This window comes from Diceros bicornis, chromosome 2 (genome assembly GCF_020826845.1).
Source record: "Diceros bicornis minor isolate mBicDic1 chromosome 2, mDicBic1.mat.cur, whole genome shotgun sequence".
Classification (NCBI taxonomy): Eukaryota; Metazoa; Chordata; class Mammalia; order Perissodactyla; family Rhinocerotidae; genus Diceros; species Diceros bicornis.
Window position 1 is genome coordinate 20,979,860 of NC_080741.1, and position 19,027 is coordinate 20,998,886.

Genomic DNA, 19,027 nt, shown 5'->3' on the forward strand with positions numbered 1-19,027 from the left:
TAGAAATTCACTGCCCTTCCTCAAACACAGAGGTGGGGAGGGCGAACCTAACATACTCTATTTACAAGCCCTCCAGGTGATTCTGATGCACACTCAAGTTTGAGAATCAATGGAATAGTGTTTCCCAAACTTCTCTGATCCACTTTACTCCAGAAGCTCTTACTCAAGAGTCTTTAGGACACTCTGGGAAACTCACACCTAGTTCACGATTTTACTCATTTTACAGGTTCACTCACTCACCCAACATTTATTGACTACCTTAACTATGTACCAAGCACTGGGCTAGATCCTAGAAGGGAAACAAAATAAAGAAATGAACCTAGAGCAGTTAAATGATTGTGTAGTCTCAGTGTTGTTATAAGCTGAGCTAGAGTTCTCAACCAGGCCTCTTGATTGACAGCTCATACTATGTACAAAGTACTCAAAACTTTAAACCTTGCTTTTCCTTTTTAGGGGGGGTTAGGGGAGAAGGAAAGGTAATAAATCCCACCTTTTTAAGTGGTTCATTTTTTGAGTGTAAATACCTTTAAAAAATCTCATAGAAAATTATTATTAAAAATTGGTTCAGGGAGCCAGCCTGGTGGCGTACTGGTTAAGCTCACACACTCCACTTCGGAGGCCCAGAGTTCGTGGGTTCGCATCCCAGGCACGGACCAACACACCGCTCATCAAGCCATGCTGAGGTGGCATCCCACACATGAAACAGAAGAAGACTGGCACAGATGTTAGCTCAGGGACAATCTTCCTCAAGCAAAAACAGGAAGAGTGGCAAGACATGTTAGCTCAGGGCCAATATTCCTCACCAAAAAAAAAAAAAAAAAAATTGGTTCATGGATTCTTTCTCTCCATCTACTCAATAAAACTGTTTTAATTTGATCACATCAGGTTTTTCTACAAAAAAGAGGCTTGTATTTTTAGCACAACAGCAATCAGCCTTGTCTAGTATACAAACTGAAATGTAAGAAAAAGGATCTTTGGACGCTTATCTTTTTTTTTTTTCATGAGGAAGATCAGCCCTGAGCTAACATCCATGCTAATCCTCCTCTTTTTGCTGAGGAAGACCGGCTCTGAGCTAACATCTATTGCCAATCCTCCTCCTTTTTTTTTTTTGTCCCCGAAGCCCCAGTAGATAGTTGTATGTCATAGTTGCACATCCTTCTAGTTGCTGTATGTGGGACGCGGCCTCAGCATGGCCGGAGAAGTGGTGCGTCGGTGCGCACCCGGGATCCGAACCCGGGCCGCCAGTAGCAGAGCGTGCGCACTTAACCGCCAAGCCACGGGGCCGGCCCTTATCTTTTTCTTCTATGTAATTATAAATTCGTAAAACTCAAATTATCAAGAATATATTATCAATGAAAGTTGTCTAAATCATGAAATGTAGCAAACTGCATAGATCTCAAATGTCTGTTGAGCGAGAATATTTTCTAGGTTACAAGTTATTTTCTTAATGGTGACTACAAGAATTTTCCCAGGAAGCAGTTTTGAGCGAGTGAGAAGAGGGAAGTCATTTCTAAGATTGGTGATGTCTAATAAATTAGGCAAGCCTATACAGTTTAACAAAGTCACAATTTAATTCATATGAGAAGATATTAGTGTCATTTATCCATTGCATTCATGAGAAACAGAAAGGTAAGATAAAATGAAATCAAAGAATCAGCTAGCGCCACACCTTCTAGCCCAAAGTTTAAACATTAAACCAGAAGAGCTGTTAATGAAGAGGGAAACTGATTATGTTTCACTTTCTCTTCATTCTTCTTCAGGCACTCTGGTGAAGGTGTAAAATAAGACACCACACAGTTCAAAAGTCAGAATATAAATAAGAATCAAGACGCATACATAATCCACAATCTGAATATTTAACACCTACAGAATAAAAATGGTTGAAAAAAATTCACAGGATTATTCCTATAACAGGTTAGGTAGAAAAAAAGTAAATGCCAAAGTCACAAAGGTTTCCTGAAAACCAGAAGTTTTCTGCTTAAAAAAATTACAGTTAATATGGAACTGGCAGCTACAAATAAGTTCTTAAAGAACAGCTTGGTATACTGTATGCTGCTGAGTCAATCACCTCTCTAGCCTAGAATAAAAAGCATATCAGAAATGGATTTCTTTCCCCAAAAAACAATCTTCCAAAATATTCATCTGCAGCTGCCAGATCATGATAAAATTCCTTATTTCTGCTCTCAAAAATTAAGATTCCTCTTACTGTTTATTCAAATGAAGGAAAATATAATTAAAAATTTTTCATGAGCTCTAGCTTGTTAACAATCAAAGCCCAATCAACTAAGTGTTACACATTACTGAAAAGGCTACATGAAATGAATTTTATCCCATGGTAAATGCTGGTATGAATTGTTAACTTTCTGACTCAGGCACACAGATTCAACTGGATCAAACTGACAATAATTTAACGGCCAACATTAGGTTAAAAATGATTTCCAGTATATTTCACTAAGACCATTAAAACAAACCAAATTTCAAAAAGAGATGTACTTTTGCAACAGTCCTTTCCTACCAACATGAATGAGAATCTTAAAACAAAGACACTAAGTATCACTTCTAACCCGCCTATGTTGTCTTTTTAAATTCTAGTGACTTAATGAGAAAAAAAGTTCTCTTCAGCATTTTAAATATGAATAGCATTCCTCAGCTCACATTGCTTTTTAACCACTGAACTATAAAAATCAGACAACAAACACTAAGCAGACTCAAGCTTATACAATCTAAGATAACAAACACTCCCAATGCTCTAAGTATGGAGTGGTTTTCTGAGCTATATAATGATAACACTATTACAGAAATATACATCCTGCCAAAGTCAAACACGAGTGATTACATCAGTTTTTAGTGAACAGGAATGTTTCTAAATTCCACAAATATACCATACACCTTCTCCAACATTCTACTCAATTTCTTTCGAAAGCCAATTTAAAATCTTTGCATCCTAAGATATTTGTAAACTGCTCTTTTTTACAAGTCTGTATATGTTTAATAATTCAGAAACTTTTAAAAGTGAAGTTTCAGTGATGAATCACAGTGAGAGGGAGTAACATACAATAAATCAATTTATCAAATTCACCTACCAGAAAAATACATTGAAGTCAATATAAAAACTACAACTCAGGAGTAATGTCACAGAAAATAGTGATGTAGGGCACCCAAAGAATTGGTTCCTCCACTAAAACAATCATAAGCTGGCAAAAACTGACAGAATCAACTCTGGAATCAAAAACTTAAAGCAACCAGGGAGTGCTTAATGAAGACAATGGAAACCGAATTTTGGTAAGAAAGCATTGTGGCATTTTTGTTTACTGTCTCCTATCCCCCATTCCCCAGAGAAGCAGCGGTGGCCATGAGGATGGAAGCTTGTGTTCCTGGTACAGCTTACTGGTAGTCAGAGGGCTAATATGGACCTCGTTCTTAAAATACTGTAGTTGTATATTGACCTGTCTGGCAGTTCCCTGAGGGACTGGTACAGAGGATGACCTTTATTTCACACCCACACCCTCCTCCAGCTAGAAGGACAGAGAACAGTGCAAGCAACAGACACATCCAAAAAGACTGGGAAGGAAGGCTGAAGTGGAACTTTCTCGAAGGAATAAGGGCTTGGAAGGGCCACCTCACACACCAGGGAAGACAGAGTGCAAAACATATGCTCAGAACCAGATGCACGCTAAGAAAAGACCTGAGAGGACCCCAGGTTTGCAGCTCTGGCAGATCTGTGGATTTGGTGCAAGCAGGAGGTAAAAGTGAAAGCAGAGTTGTAGGCAGCTTAGCTCAGTGTTGAAGAAGTGCCCCAGCTCAGACATAAGCTGCAAAGACAGGAGAGTGGCATTTATTTTTTTCCTTTTTGGCTCCAGATGGATAAGAGTGAATGCTGAGAAAATGAAACAGAAACTTCAGTGACCACACACAACAAGGAATACAGTCTTTGCAAAAATAATTTGAAAGTCACTAAACAAACTGGACCCACTGCAGCCCTCAACAATTAAAAACAAGAAACCCTGAGAAAAGGGAGAATCTGATGTACAGAATTATGACATCATAATATTCAAAATACTCAGTTTTCAAGAAAAAATACAAAGAAACAAGAAAGTATGGCCCATTCACAGGAAAAACTAAAATGATAGAAACTGTCCCTGAGGAAGGCCAGACACCGAACTTACTATAAAGACTTTAAATGGTCAATGACCTAAAGGAAACCATGCATGAAGAACTAAAGGAAATCAGGAAAGAAATGACTAAACAAAAGAGAATATCATCGAAGAGAAAGAAATTATAAAAAGGGAACAGAAGGGGCTGGCCCCGTGGCTTAGCGGTTAAGTGCGTGCACTCTGCTACTGGCGGCCCAGGTTCAGATCCTGAGCGCGCACCGACACACCGCTTCTCCGGCCATGCTGAGGCCGTGTCCCACATACAGCAGCTAGAAGGATGTGCAACTATGACATACAACTATCTACTGGGGCTTTGGGGGGTGGGGGGGAAGGAGGAGGATTGGCAATAGATGTTAGCTCAGAGCCAGTCTTCCTTAGCAAAAAGAGGAGGATTAGCATGGATGTTAGCTCACGGCTGATCTTCCTCACAAAAAAACAAACAAAAAAAAAGGAAACAGAAATCTTGATAAACGAAAAGTTCACTAGAAGAGTTCAATAAGCACATCTGAACAAGAAAGAATAAAAGTCAGCAAACTTGAAGACAGGATGATGGAAATTAACTAGTCTGAAGGGTAGAGAGAAAAAGAGAATGAAGAAAAGTGAACAGAGCCTAAGGTACCTATGGGATACCACAGAAAATGCCAATATAAGCAATATGAGAGTATCAGGGAAAAAAAAATAGAAATGGGCAAAAAGAATATCTGAAGAGATAATGGATGAAAACTTCCAAATTTAATCGAAGTCATGCATCTATACATCAAAGAAGCTCAATAATCTCCAAATAGGATAAACTCAAAGACACCTATACTGAGAGACATTATAATCAAACTGCTGAAAGACAAAGACAGAATCTTGAAAACAGCAAGAGTGAAAGAACTCATCACGTACAAGGGATCCTCAATAAGATTAGCGGCCCATTTCTTATCAGAAACCATGGAGGATAGGACCAGCAGAACAAAATATTTAAAATGCTGAAAGAAAAAAAACTATCAAAGAGAATTCTATATCCAGCAAAATTGTTTTTCAAAAATGAAGGAAAAATTAAGACATTCCCATTTAAAAAAAGCTAAGAGAATTCACTGCTAGTAGAAATGCTAAAAGACAGTCTTTCGAGCTGAAATAAAAGGAGTAGAAAGTAACTCAAAGCTATATGAAGAAATAAAGAATTTCAGTAAAGGTAACTAGGTAGGTAAATACAAATGCCAGTATTACTGTATTTTGAGTTTGTAACTCCTCTATTTTTCCTATCTGACTTAAAAGACAAATATATAAAATACTTATAAGTCTATGTTAATGGGCATACAACGTATAAAGATAATTTGGACAACAACACGAAGGTGGTGGAAAAAGTGAGCTGTATAGGAGCAAAGTTTTCGTACACTGTTGAAGTAAAGCTGGTATCAATTCAAGCTGCACTGTTACAAATTTAGGACTTTAATTGTAATCCCCACTGTAACTGCTAAGAAAATAAATAAAAGATACACAGAAAAAGGAATTAAGGAGGTAATCAAAGTATACTTAAAAAAAAATCAAACACAAAAAAGGAGAGATTGGAGGAATTGAGGATCATAAAAAATGTAACACATGTAGAAAACAAATAGCAAAACGGCAGAAAAATCCTTCTCTATCAATAATCACTTTAAATGTAAACGGATTTACAATTATGTGGTATATCCATATATTGGTGTACTATTTGGCAATAAAAAGCAATGAAGTACTGATACGTGCTACAATGTGGATGAACCTTGAAAACATTACGTTAATTGAAAGAAGCCAGACACAAAAGATTACACAGTGTATAATTCCACTTATATGAAATGTCCACAGCAGGCACATGTATACAGACAGAGCAGGCAGATTAATGGCTGCCAGGCTCTAGGGCAGGGGAAAAGACTATAGTGACTGCTAAAAGGTAAGAGTTTTCTTTTGGGAATGGTGAGAACATCCTACAGTTAGACTCTGGTGATGGTTGCACAACTCTGAATATACCAAAAACCACTGAATGGTACATTTTAAATGTATAAATTGTTTGCAATGTGAATTATATCTCAATAAAGCTGTTTTTTTAAAAAAGATATTTTTATATGTGGTGGATGGACCAGCACTTTTGGCAGGGACTACAAGCTAGTTAGGAATGCAGAATCTCAGCCCCACCCCAGGCCTGCCAAAACAGAACACACATGTTCTAACCCACATGTGCAATTCCTACGCACATTAAAAGTTAGGATGCATTGTCCCAGGGTAACTCTATGTCACAGTGAGAAAACTGAGGCCTGCAAATAGTAAGCGGCGTGCCTAAGCTCACATGGTCAATTTATTCATAAGCAGACACATTTTGTTCTTTGAATCACAGTTGCTTGTAAGTTGGTATCTCCCAGTAGAAATGGCACAAACTGTGTCTTTTTCACTTCCTAGCCCTGAAGCCTGGTATATTGGTATTCAAATATTTACTGAATGGCTAAAATTACTTCTTAACACGACTGATTTCCAAAGAGAGGAATTACATTTTGTCTACATTAGCTTCATTACCAAAATAAGTAAATTTAAAGTATCACTATATGCTTATATTCTAGCAAACGTTTGAAAAGATTTTTTTTTGAAAAAGCATAGCAAACCAAATCAGAACCTGAGTTTTAACAGAATATCAAGGTTTTCACTGAGTAAATGGAAAAAGTATTTTGTAACTTAGGAAGTCAGAATGCTCTAACACAGAAAGATAGCTCCACTAATGGAGTTACCCAACACAAAGGAAGCTGCTTGCTAGTCGTTCTTAGCAAAAGAGTGTGCAAGAATGTGAGCCTTGCAGAAAGGGACATAATGGCTAAGTGAGATTTCAAAGAGACTATCTCTAACTTCTTCAGCTGATAGGCAGCCAAAGTAGATGTGTGCTTGTTCAATCACACTGATCATTACCTTCGGTTTTTACTCTCTGAGAACTAAGGAACAGGAAGAAACAACCCTAAAGACACCAAAACCTACTCACTGAGCCAAACTACTATCCTTTAACAAAGTACATGGATTCATGAGGTTAAAAGGCTCACTATGTAATGCTTACTAGCTTGTTCTAAGTTTGGACTTCTGAGCCTGGTGCCAGTAGATCTTGACTGCCAGTGGAGATAATCTTTCTGCCCAGATTGAAATGGTCTGATAATCCAGAGTCATAAAAATGGCTAATTCTTGGCTCTCAGCCACATTAAGTGGTAGTTTTCTAAAAGAAGTTTGATACATGTAGAAAATCATATCAAAATTGGGTTTAAAAAAAAAGAAGCCACTTGTACTCAACGTCTAGATCTTGAAGACAGTTTCACAGAATGATATGGGCTAACCCTAAGCACATGAGCCACAAAAGAAAGTGTCGATGGGATTAATCACTCAGAACTCCAAGTGAAAAAAGATCTTGCTACATTTCAGGCAATGTTTTGGGCTTAGTTAGAGAGTTATAGCTGAGAGAGGTAAAATATTTTCAACAAACAAAGAAACCTTCTTTTCCTCTGACTCTTACATTGTTTTCTCTTTCAAAGAATTCTTTGTTCAAATATTGCTATAGACTTTACCTGGAGCAATATGGAAAATATGCTATGTTTCAAAAAAAGCAAAATGTACTGCTATGCAACTATACACAGTCTATTAAGACTGCTTCATCTAAAGTCCCTGCCTGACCATATATTGACTACCACCAATTAACTGGCCAATGGTGCCTCTTCTCAAATACCATTAAAATTAAAATAAAAACCATCAGGAAAAAAACTGGAAAACATGTCCATAGCTCAATTCCTCTAAGTTTTACTATCCCACCTGCACTAGTGACTGTAAAGCTCCTATGGTTGGTAAGGTTACTGTCACCAACACACTGGCTCATTCCTTGACTATGGAAAACTGACTCAGGCAAGAAAACAAAATACAAAATTCCTTAAGTTGTCAATATTAATCTTCTTTAAAAAGTGTTTACAAATGACAGTCTCAGCCTGCTATGGACTGAACTGTGTACCCCTAAACTTCACGTTGAAGCCCTAATCTCCGATGTGATGGTAATTAGAGATGGGGCCTTGGGAGGCAATTAAGGTTAGATGAGATCACGTGGGTGAGGCCTTCATAATGAGATTAGTGGCTTTATAAGAAGAGGAAGAGAGATTTAAGACGAGGAAGAGAGATCTAAGACGAGGAAGAGAGATCACACTCTCTGCTATGTGAAGACATAGCAAGAAGGCTACAAGCCAAGAGGAGAGCCCTCACCAGAAACCAAACTCTGCAGACCCTGACTGTGGACTTCCCAGCCACCAGAACTATAAGAAATGTCTGTTGTTTAAACCACTCAGTCTATGGTATTTTATTACAGCAGCCTGAGCTGACTTAAGACAGTCTATGAACACATAATAACGATAAAAGTTCTACAGCAGTCGAGATAGGAACGTGCTGACAAGATGCTACTGAAGGCCCAGGCAAGATTTACAGCCAAAATCTGAACCACTGAAATTTCTGGGAGGAACCCTAGAGTTGAAGCATAACAATGTTCAAGTGGCAACCTTGGCCTTGGGCCAAGTCTAGATGAAGAGAATTACATTGCAAATGGGGGCTTGTTTTTTCTAAAGTGAAATCCAACTGAGGAGTTTTCTGTTTCCTTGAAGTCCTAATGAAGAGTTTATTTCACGCAGGAACATCAAATGACCAGGTAGCCTTACAAAATCATCCAATTTCAATAAGTCAATTTAATTCCAAAAAGCTAGTAGCTTCTGTGTCTTAAAGAGAAATCAACCTTATCAGCCTTATTATGTCTTAAGCCAGTACGTTTAAATCTACAGGGAATATGAAAGGCTCAAATAATTCAGGAAAGTTATCTCAATCTACCGTCAAAGTAGTTACAAAAGCCTGCTTGTGGTACCAGGTAGCAGGTAAAATGAATAGGGCAGAAAAGTGATAGAGACAAAGATGTTCAACTATACCTGTAAAGGTGGATTAACTGGAACAAAATCAACTAATTACAGCACTGTAGAATAAAGCATGCTAATGAAGTGTCTGAAAAATTAACAAGTAGGGGGAAAACAATAACAACTAATAAAATACTTCACAAAGCATACGCTTCTAATTTTTATAGCATCAAGCTTTAAAAGGTCAAAAATTTCCTCTTACTGAACTCAGAGTAAATCTTCAATACATATTTGCTGAGTGAATATCATATGTAATAGTCCAATACTCTCACAAATTTCTTCCTATTAGCACGTGGACTTTGAGAAAATTAATTCTCAGATCAGTTAACAATCAATTTAAATGAAAACCCTAAAATACTTTACCAAGCCAAATAATGTTTTGAAGTTTTATGTCATTATATTGCTAGAACTGTTCAAACAATGAGGAACACCATCTTCTGACTATCCCCCTGAGGAGGTCTGCTTCTAAACTGGAAGAGTAGTACTCCAGAACAAATATGACATAAACTCCATGAATTCAAACTAGAGTTCTTCGGGAGAGGCGAAGATGATTTATATCAAGTGAATCTCTAAGGCCTATTGAATCTCTAAGAATAATCCAAGGTCTTCTCATAAACTAAGTATTAGGGATAGGAGGAAGGGAGAAGAAATGAGTAAAACAGACATAAAAAGACCTACTAAGAAGAGAAAGAAGGTAATAAAATTAATAACATTCCCAATACTTGCTGTATTATCAATTATTTTCATTCACCAATTAAAGCAATCTGATATCTTTCTAAGGATAAATTTTAAGTATTTGGAAAAAAGGCCTTTATTTCAAGTTTTTGGGTTTTTTTTGTGAGGAAGATCAGCCCCGAGCTAACATCCGTGCTAATCCTCCTCTTTTTGCTGAGGAAGACCGGCTCTGAGCTAACATCTGTTGCCAATCCTCCTCCTTTTTTTTTTTTTTTTTCCTGCAAAGCCCCAGTAGATAGTTATATGTCATAGTTGCACATTCTTCTAGTTGCTGTATGTGGGACACGGCCTCAGCATGGCCAGAGAGGCGGTGAGTCAGTGCGCGCCTGGGATCTGAACCCGGGCCGCCAGTAGCGGTGCGCGTGCCACCTACCAGCTAAGCCACGGGGCCGGCCCTATTTCAAGATTAAATAAGGTTATCAGGCTTTCCATAACCTCTATATAAGAACATCATATTTTGAGACATAGTAAGTATTCAAAGACTCACATCTCTGTAGGTGTTAATGAACAGCCTGTTGATTCCAATAATAGATGAGACTGGCACACTAATGGGCTTTGAGAGTCTCTTAAAACTAGGTGCCCAACTCTATTTTCCATCCCTTCAATCTATTCTACACACTCTGGCCAGATAAAGGGTAACATCATTTGCCAGCTGCATATGACCTTCAAAGCTAATTCCTAACCAATAAAATCTGAAGTGGAGTTTCATATCCAAGGCCCCCCTGAATCTGATTCCATCACACATTTTCTACCCTTCACATACTCTAGCCCATATTATATATTGGAACACTAAGAGTGATCTAAATACTATTGCTTCATTGTCTTCTCTATCTCTGTCCAGTACTACAATTATCACCGCCAAAGCTGTGCTGTCTGAGGCATTCTCTGATTTCACTCAAATCAGAAGTAACTGCTCCCTTCTCTAAATTTTCATACTCCATTCTTTGCACTTCTCTTACTCACTTACCAAGTTCTATCTTATTTTATGGTAGGTGATTTGTGTACACAAATAGTATGCTCCCTGATTGCAAGAATTCTATCACATCATCTTTCTGTCTCCCACAATGCCTAACACATTTCTATAAAGATCTGCTGATTTACTAAATGGACACCTCAAAAGACCCTATGAGAAAGACAGATATATTTTAAGAAAATAAAAATATGTTTATATATGTCACTTTTTAAACTAGAAAACAAAATGCTCAAATCAACTATGTGTTAATAATCCTTAAAACTGCTATGTCTATCCTTTAATCTACATCCAAGTATTTTCACTTCTCACAAATAGATAACCAAATGCTACAGTCTGAATGTTTGTGTTCTGCCCTCAAATTCATATGTTGAAATCCTAACCCCCAAAGATGATGGTATTAGGAGGTGGGACCTTTCAGAGGTGTCTTAGGTCATGAAACTAGAGCCCTCATGAATGGGATTAGTATTCTTATAAAAGAGACTCCACAGAGTTCCCTAGCCCCTTCCACCACAGTGAGAAGGCACCAGCTATGAACCAGGAAGAAGGCCCTCACCAGAATTTGACCATGCTGGCACCCTGATCTTAGACTTCCCAGCCTCCAGAACTGTGAGAAATAAATTTCTGTTGTTTATAAGCTACCTGGTCTGTGGTATTTTGTTACAGTAGCCCAAACAGACTAAGACACCAAACTTACCTCAAACAAGCGTAAGTCAGCAGGAACTCTGTCCCCAACAGAAAGGCAAACTGTATCACCTGGAACTAAGTCTCGTGCAAGTGTATGTTCCAATTTTCCTTCACGCACACTGTAACATGAAACAGAAACAACCATGGCTGAAAAAAGAAAAGACATGTCACTTATTTTAAAAAATTATTTCCAGTGGGCTTGCCTGAGGGAAAACATATTGTCTTACTACCACTTCTAAGGAGATAAGTCAGATATAAGAATCAAGAAAAGGATCGTTTTTGTGCTCTTGGTAATTAGGATGCTCAGATGACAAAAGAAGCATTGGAAAAACTGACCAGTTGTTCAAATGTAAAACGTGAAAACTGAAGATACCTTCTGAATCATCTGGGTCTGTCTGATTGTGCATCACTGCACCCACAACAGTGCATAGCACAAAGTTGTACATAAAAAAATTTCTGTTGAATAAATCCATGTCTCAAGAATCTCAAAAATAGAACTTTAAACTTTGAATAGTACAACCTACTACACTGAATAGAGCATGAATTTTTCATGTCAGATTAATGGTTTCTACGTTATGTTTAGACAAATCTGGGGCCACAATGTATAGTGTACTAGTCACATTCGTTTCTATTTTTAAGAGTAGAAATTCAAATCAAAAACAAGGACCATACCAATGGCATTCAGGTGGCATAAGTTTACTCAGTTCTTCAAGAGATTTTTCTGAACGATATTCCTATTTAAAAAAAAAAGCACAACATAGTATTAAGAAAATACATTTATAAAGAAATGCAAATATGTATGTTCCTACGAACATATTCCATGTTAGATTTTTCTGAACGATATTCCTATTTAAAAAAAAAAGCACAACATAGTATTAAGAAAATACATTTATAAAGAAATGCAAATATGTATGTTCCTACGAACATATTCCATGTTAGACTTAATTAAATATTGATCTCAATCACTACTTAAAAAGTCCCCCAATTGTTATCTTTTCCTTTACTAATACTTACATTCCTACACATAAAAGCTTGTCCCTTATTAAATAACGTTATAGTGACCAAACAATTTGATAATTATTCTCAATTTTATATTTTATATTTTAATATTCAATGTGCAAACCTAAGGTCAAGTTATTTATAAGAAAATGAATAAAACTGATGCATGTGTCCAAAGAGTATATAATCTTCAGTCATTAAAAGTAAAGATCCTTGGGCCTCATAATTAAGATAATTTTACGTTTAGTGTTTAATGATCAAAGAAGTCAAAGACAATTAACAGCAAGCAACATTTACTTTGAGGATTTAAGCCCACGCTAAATGCAAAGGTTTATGGAATAAGTTTGCTTGGAAAGAACATACGTTAAACAGGAAGTGAGATGTGGCTCGCCTTACCTTGACAAACACCTTTCCCATCACCCTGAATTATCCAAAAGGGGAAATTCTCAAGAGCCCTAATGCTGTGATGCTTCAGCCTTCTTCCTTCCATATAATCATAGCTAAGGGTCAGAGACATCCTTCACCTCACTATACTATCCACATTTCCATCGAGCAGTCTTGCTTCATGCAATATCACTGCTATTTTTGTCTCATGTCTGCACTAAGCACACCAATCTTTTGATCTAAGGTTAAAAAGGGAGAAGGGGGAGTAGCGGGAGTGTAAGTTGGACAGTGTTTTAAAGTGACTGCAGTGCTAATACTAATCAAAATTTCACACTCATCACAAACCTTTCCAGATAGAAAACACAAAGCCATTTAAGAATAACTTAAAACTAAATCAGTCTTTACTTAAGCAAGAGGAACAAATGCAAGAGTAAGGTAAAATCTATCAATATAAAAATTATAAGACACTCCTTCCTCAAACCTACCAAGGATATTAAGGAATTTGGAAGTTTAGGCTAGAAAACATTCACCAATTCTAGATCCTAGTAATAAATGACACAGACGCTGCCCAATCTTTACCTCCCTCTTCAGACTTCTTAGCCTTTACTCCCTACAACTACAAAAATACCTCTATATCAAAATGATGATTTAACACACCACCAAAAATCTGATAGCATCTCTAATGAATGCCCAAAAGTTATATTTTAAATTTACTGTAAGGTGCCATCAATATACGACTATACAGAACAATTAGCTATTTTTATGGCTGTGAGGGTGTATAATGGGATGGAGAATGGACATTAAAACAAGATAGGGAAAATAAAGGCAGACATAAATATAAAAAGAACATAAAAAGCACTCTCCTCCTAAAACACAGGTAAAAACATAAATACTAAATAATGATAAAGCATTAAAAATTTCTGATAGATTTTTGACAGAGTTTTTTGACAAAGCATTATGGTAAGTTCAACTGATAGTAAACAGGATCTTTTTAGAGCGAGTTTTTAATTGCTGTTATAGACTATTTTGTTGGTTTCATAGGCACATTCGGGGAAAAGGCTCACATCTATGTAAGAAACCAGACCTACCAATCTGAAACAGGGCTTTTCATAAATGTTTTGCTTCTTTCCTGAGTTTTCCATCAAATGAGCCAACCTATCACAAAGATATTTAACAGATGGTTTCAGCCACTACATTTAAAGTGTTTAACACACTATCTTTGTGTAAAATTCCACATTAATTATGTTAAAATTGCAATTTTGTGGGGTTTTTGGGGGATAGAGGCTCCTTATTTACCAAAAAAAACAAGCTATTAAGGTCTTCCATACACAGTGATAATATTGTAGGAATCCCTCTGAAGACAGTCACTCCATACATCTGTAGCATTATTAAAGATGCAAGAGGATTCTGGCTACTGGTCCAGTGGGTTATACTGCCCACATGGCCAAATGCATAACTGCCTTGAATGATTCTCAGCCTGTAAGGACCTCTGCTAGACTAACCAGCTCCACCTTCCCTAGGGCAACTTTTATCTGTTCTAAACAAGAGGATTCCCTAGAAATAGGATCCCTGACAGTCTATGGATGGAGCTCACAAACTTGCTGCAGATAATCTGATTCCAATTAGCTTTTCTACACTGGGTTACTATAAAACTAATAACTTACTAAGTTAGTGATTACCATAGGAGGCCTGGATAATGACAGAAAATATCCAAGGAATAAATTACATATGAAAATAACAACAACAACTTAAAATACAGTCTTCAGGTTCAAAACAACACGAATTTTAGGATGATATGACATATAAAATTTTTCCCTAAATTAGAATAATCTTTGTATATTCTTATTAACCATGCTTTAAAACTTTTAGCTAATAAAATGTGACTTGTCACATTGTTCTAAAATCTACAGAAATTATCAGGTATTTAAATAAACATAAAACTAATCTTATGTTTTTATTTATGCCATTTATCAATAAAAATCCTGACATTATCTCCACACTATTCACATTAATTATTAAAGGGGGCTCCTTTTCATATGTTTTATTTACTGTTTCAATGTCTTTGCTGCATAGGGAGTTTGATCTAGATCAGAACATCCGTTCCGTGGAGGAATAAGAAATTTAAACCCTGGCCCAACATTTGTACGGTGATGGATGGCAACTAAACTTTTAGTCGTGAACATGATGTAGTCCATACAGAAGTTGAAATATAATGATGTACACCTGAAATTTACATATGTTATAAACCAAAGTTACCTCAATTAAAAAGAAAAAAAACCCTGGTCCAACATTTTAACTGGAAAAAATATTTAAACTATTGCTGGATTTTATTTCTATTACATGTACTGTGTTGTTCATTTCCATCTGCTTCCATTATCTTTAACATCATCAAATAAAAAACTAGATTTTCTTCATGCCACTACCTAAATCAAAGCAGTCAAATTAGTCCCACAGACCTCCTTGGAGAGTTGTCTGTTTCTGAAATGACTTCAAAAATAAAGAATAAATTGTTCTGACTGACATTACCATCCCCCAATAACTAGAGATTTTGCCATAAGCCACCTTATTTTTTTTAAGCAATAAACTATAATACCATTTACATCTTGGCAAAACAGGCTTCCTACTCACCTGGACAAAGGCAACTGTAACGACGATAAGTATTGCCTACACAAAACAAAGAAACAACCTTTTAAATCAGACATGGTAACTTCAGAAATAATTGTTAACTGTATTTTATTTTTCTGACTCTATCTGCAATCCCAAGACACCAGGCACTAAACATTGAGATCAGCTGGGGAGAAATCACAACTTTTCCTTGAGGCCTGTGGGGGAAGAAACCCACAGTTGACAGCAGCTTGCCTCCCCTAGGACAGCTTCTCAAACTTTTTCATCTCAGGATCCCTTTATGTTCTTACAAACTGAGGACTAGCTTTTGTTTATGTGGGTTATATCTACTGATATTTACCACATTAAATACTTTTCAATTACTCAGTTTTAATTTCTACTTATTAATTCATCTAAAAAGATAATAAACCCTTACACGTTAACACATATAACACTTTTTATGAAAAACATATTCCCCCCCAAAAAACTGTGAGAAAAGTGGAAGTTTTCGATTTTTCTATCTTTAACGTCTGCTTTCATAGAAAGTTGGATCCTCACATCTGCTTCTGCCTTCAATCCACTGTAATATGTCGATTAGGCTGAAATATACGAAGAAAATCCAGCCTCCTACAGATATTGTTAGAAAAGGGAGGAGTATTTTAAAAACTTTTTCAGATGATTGTGGATATTCTTCTCAGCTACTACACCAAAATTAGACAAGTATTAGTTACTTAAAAGCAACTTGCAAGGTAGACTCTAAAATTATATCAATGAACTTTCGATAACCTGTTATATCACAATCCATTGATCTATCTTGCTTTTTTTTTGTGAGGAAGATCAGCCCTGAGCTAACACCCGTGCTAATCCTCCTCTTTTTGCTGAGGAAGACTGGCTCTGAGCTAACATCTATTGCCAATCCTCCTCCTTTTTTTTCCCCCAAAGCCCCAGTAGACAGTTGTATGTCATAGTTGCACATCCTTCTAGTTGCTGTATGTGGGACACGGTCTCAGCATGGCCAGAGAAGTGGTGCGTCGGTGCACGGCCGGGATCCGAACCCGGGTCGCCAGTAGCGCAGCGCACGTACTTAACCGCTAAGCCATGGGGCCAGCCCCATTCTTTCAAGCAAAAGGCTAGTTCATCTCACCACAACTACCTTTCCTTTAAACAACGATCATGCTTCAATATACAGAAGTCCTTTATACATACCTCCCATTTTATTACACAGAATATTAAAAAGGTATGCACTCAAGGATCAAAATTTAATAAAATTAATTTTTACTGTTTTATCAAAAACATTCCTAAGAGAAATAATGAAAGAAAACAATGATTACTAGTACAGTTTGTGCCATTATTTTGATTTGAGCCAAGACTCTAACAGTTTTACCCACCATTGCTTTTGCGCCATTTATGCAAATATCCATAGCAAAAAGACAAATAATATTTTAGTATTATGAAAATAGTTTTGACCTCATATGCTCCCTGAAAGGGTCTCAGAGACTCCTGGGAGTACAAAGCAAGAGTTCGAGAATTGCAGCTCTACATTAATTTCTACTGCGTTCTCAGCAAAACACACTTGCTTTAATCAATGCTTGTACTTGCTATAAATTTTTATTCTACATTGAAACGGGGGCAAGAAAAAAAAGATGAGGAAACTTGCAATGAAAGCTAGAATAACCTAGCTGGAAAGAATAAAAATCTTATAGAGTAAATACAGTGTGCACTGTTAAATAATATTTTTAATTTCACAAATGTCAGGCTTTAGTTCACAATTAGTCAAAAGATATTCTCAATTGAAAGTAAAATAAATTGAAAATTTAACTGGAAAATTATTATAAAATATTTCATATCTGTGAAATTATCAGATTGTTAAGTAATTCTCATGCGTGCCAATAACAGAGCCTTGAACATCACTTGAGATTACTGCAACTAAATTTTCAGTAATCTCAAGTAATGTTTGGATTTGGATATTAACAAAAAAATCTGAAGAGACATTAAGACATTTGCAGTAATCTCAAGTAATGTTTGGAAATTGGATATTAACAGGAAAACCTGAAGAGACATTAATACATTCTCAACTCATTTTTCAAAATAAAAACCAATCCTAATTTATATGATTAACCAAAAATTTAAAAATATGTATATTATTTTCTCTTACCACAGTGATACTGACAGCATCATCAAACTGATGCATTAAAACACTGATGACTGCAGAAGCCAGAAGCAGCATAATAAGGGGATTTTTAAACTGAAAGTGAAAACAAACAACAATTCAACAGTTTTGTATGAATCACAGTTGTGTTCCATCACAGCAAAAGCTTAAAAAAATAATAACAACAGTGATTTCTGTTATGTGGGTCAACCACAGAATTGTAATCTACACTAATTTACTTAGTATAGGAATATTGAGGAATGTCTGAATCTCATTATCTAGGTTTTCTATCCAAGTTTAACCTAAATCTTTAGCTTAAAAATCATTTCCCACTTATTATAGCCTCAACAGAAATTCAAAACAGCTATATTTATTGAATTAATATAATAAAAATACATGTGTACTATAAGGAATTTGTAAATTCTTAGTTTTAAGTATTGATACTTTTTTTTTTCTGAAAAGGAGCTCTTAGGAAGTGGTGACTTTTAAATGTAATTAAGTGTAAACACTTATTTTTGTTAATTGAGAAGATACATAAAATAAACCAAATGTAGACTCTCGTAATTTTCTCATTACCTGGGACAGGTAAGAAGAGACAGTAAGATCCTCTCCACAGAAGAAACTGAAGATTTTCCCAAGGCTGGTTTTCCTGATATCTATCTCACAGAGGCAATAGTATCTAACAGTATCTAAATAGTATCTAATAGTATCTAAAGAAACAAGACCAGAGCACCAACCACATCAGGCAACACTTAAATGATCAAGTACCAGAGCCACCCTAAATTCTTCCAGTTGGACATCCTACTCAAATGTCAGAGCTCTGTTGCCAGAATCTCTTCCTTTGATGGAGTGACGTCAATTGCTATCAAAGCTGCAAAGTAACTAGGCTACAAAGAATCCATCCCAGCAGAGAGCCCCAGCCCCTGGCTACCAAGCTGAGATTAGATGCCACCACCTCCCACGTCCTTCATGGCTCTACTCCCTGGCACAGTGACTCCAACCCTGCTTCATATCAAAATCACGTGAAGAACTTCTAACAAATGCCCAGGTTCACACCAGACCAATTAAATCAGAATCTCGGGGCACAGGGCCAAGGCTTTGGCACTTTAAAGCATTCCCCAGGGGATTCTAGTACATAGAGGATTGAAAAATCACTGCTCTAGCAAAATAAAACTACAACTGCAATACGGTTCAGGGCTGACAAACCACACACAAGACTGAGTCAGAGTACCTGGGTTTGAATTCAGCTCCTGCCACTTGTGTGTGACCTTAATCTTTTTAAGCCCTGGGGGTTCTTCACCTAGTAAAACAGTACCTTATACCAAAGACTGTGGTAAGGATTAATTAAGAATATACATTAAAACACTGTGTAAACCATAAAACCCTCTTCAAAGTTAGCTGTTATCATCACCCTTTGAGG

General features: G+C 36.6%; 1 protein-coding gene across 5 annotated transcripts in view; it reads right to left on the reverse strand.

Annotated features, from left to right (window-relative positions):
- Positions 1 to 19,027, reverse strand: part of ATP2C1 (ATPase secretory pathway Ca2+ transporting 1) — a 144,512-nt gene that overhangs the window by 58,136 nt on the left and 67,349 nt on the right. For all 5 annotated transcript variants that reach the window (XM_058553233.1, XM_058553200.1, XM_058553224.1 and 2 more), the window contains 4 exons: positions 17,614 to 17,703; positions 15,483 to 15,518; positions 12,144 to 12,205; positions 11,482 to 11,590 (listed from right to left, as the gene is read on the reverse strand). In XM_058553233.1, the coding sequence (XP_058409216.1) occupies positions 11,482 to 11,590; positions 12,144 to 12,205; positions 15,483 to 15,518; positions 17,614 to 17,703 (297 nt within the window). The remainder of the gene's footprint in view (positions 1 to 11,481; positions 11,591 to 12,143; positions 12,206 to 15,482; positions 15,519 to 17,613; positions 17,704 to 19,027) is intronic.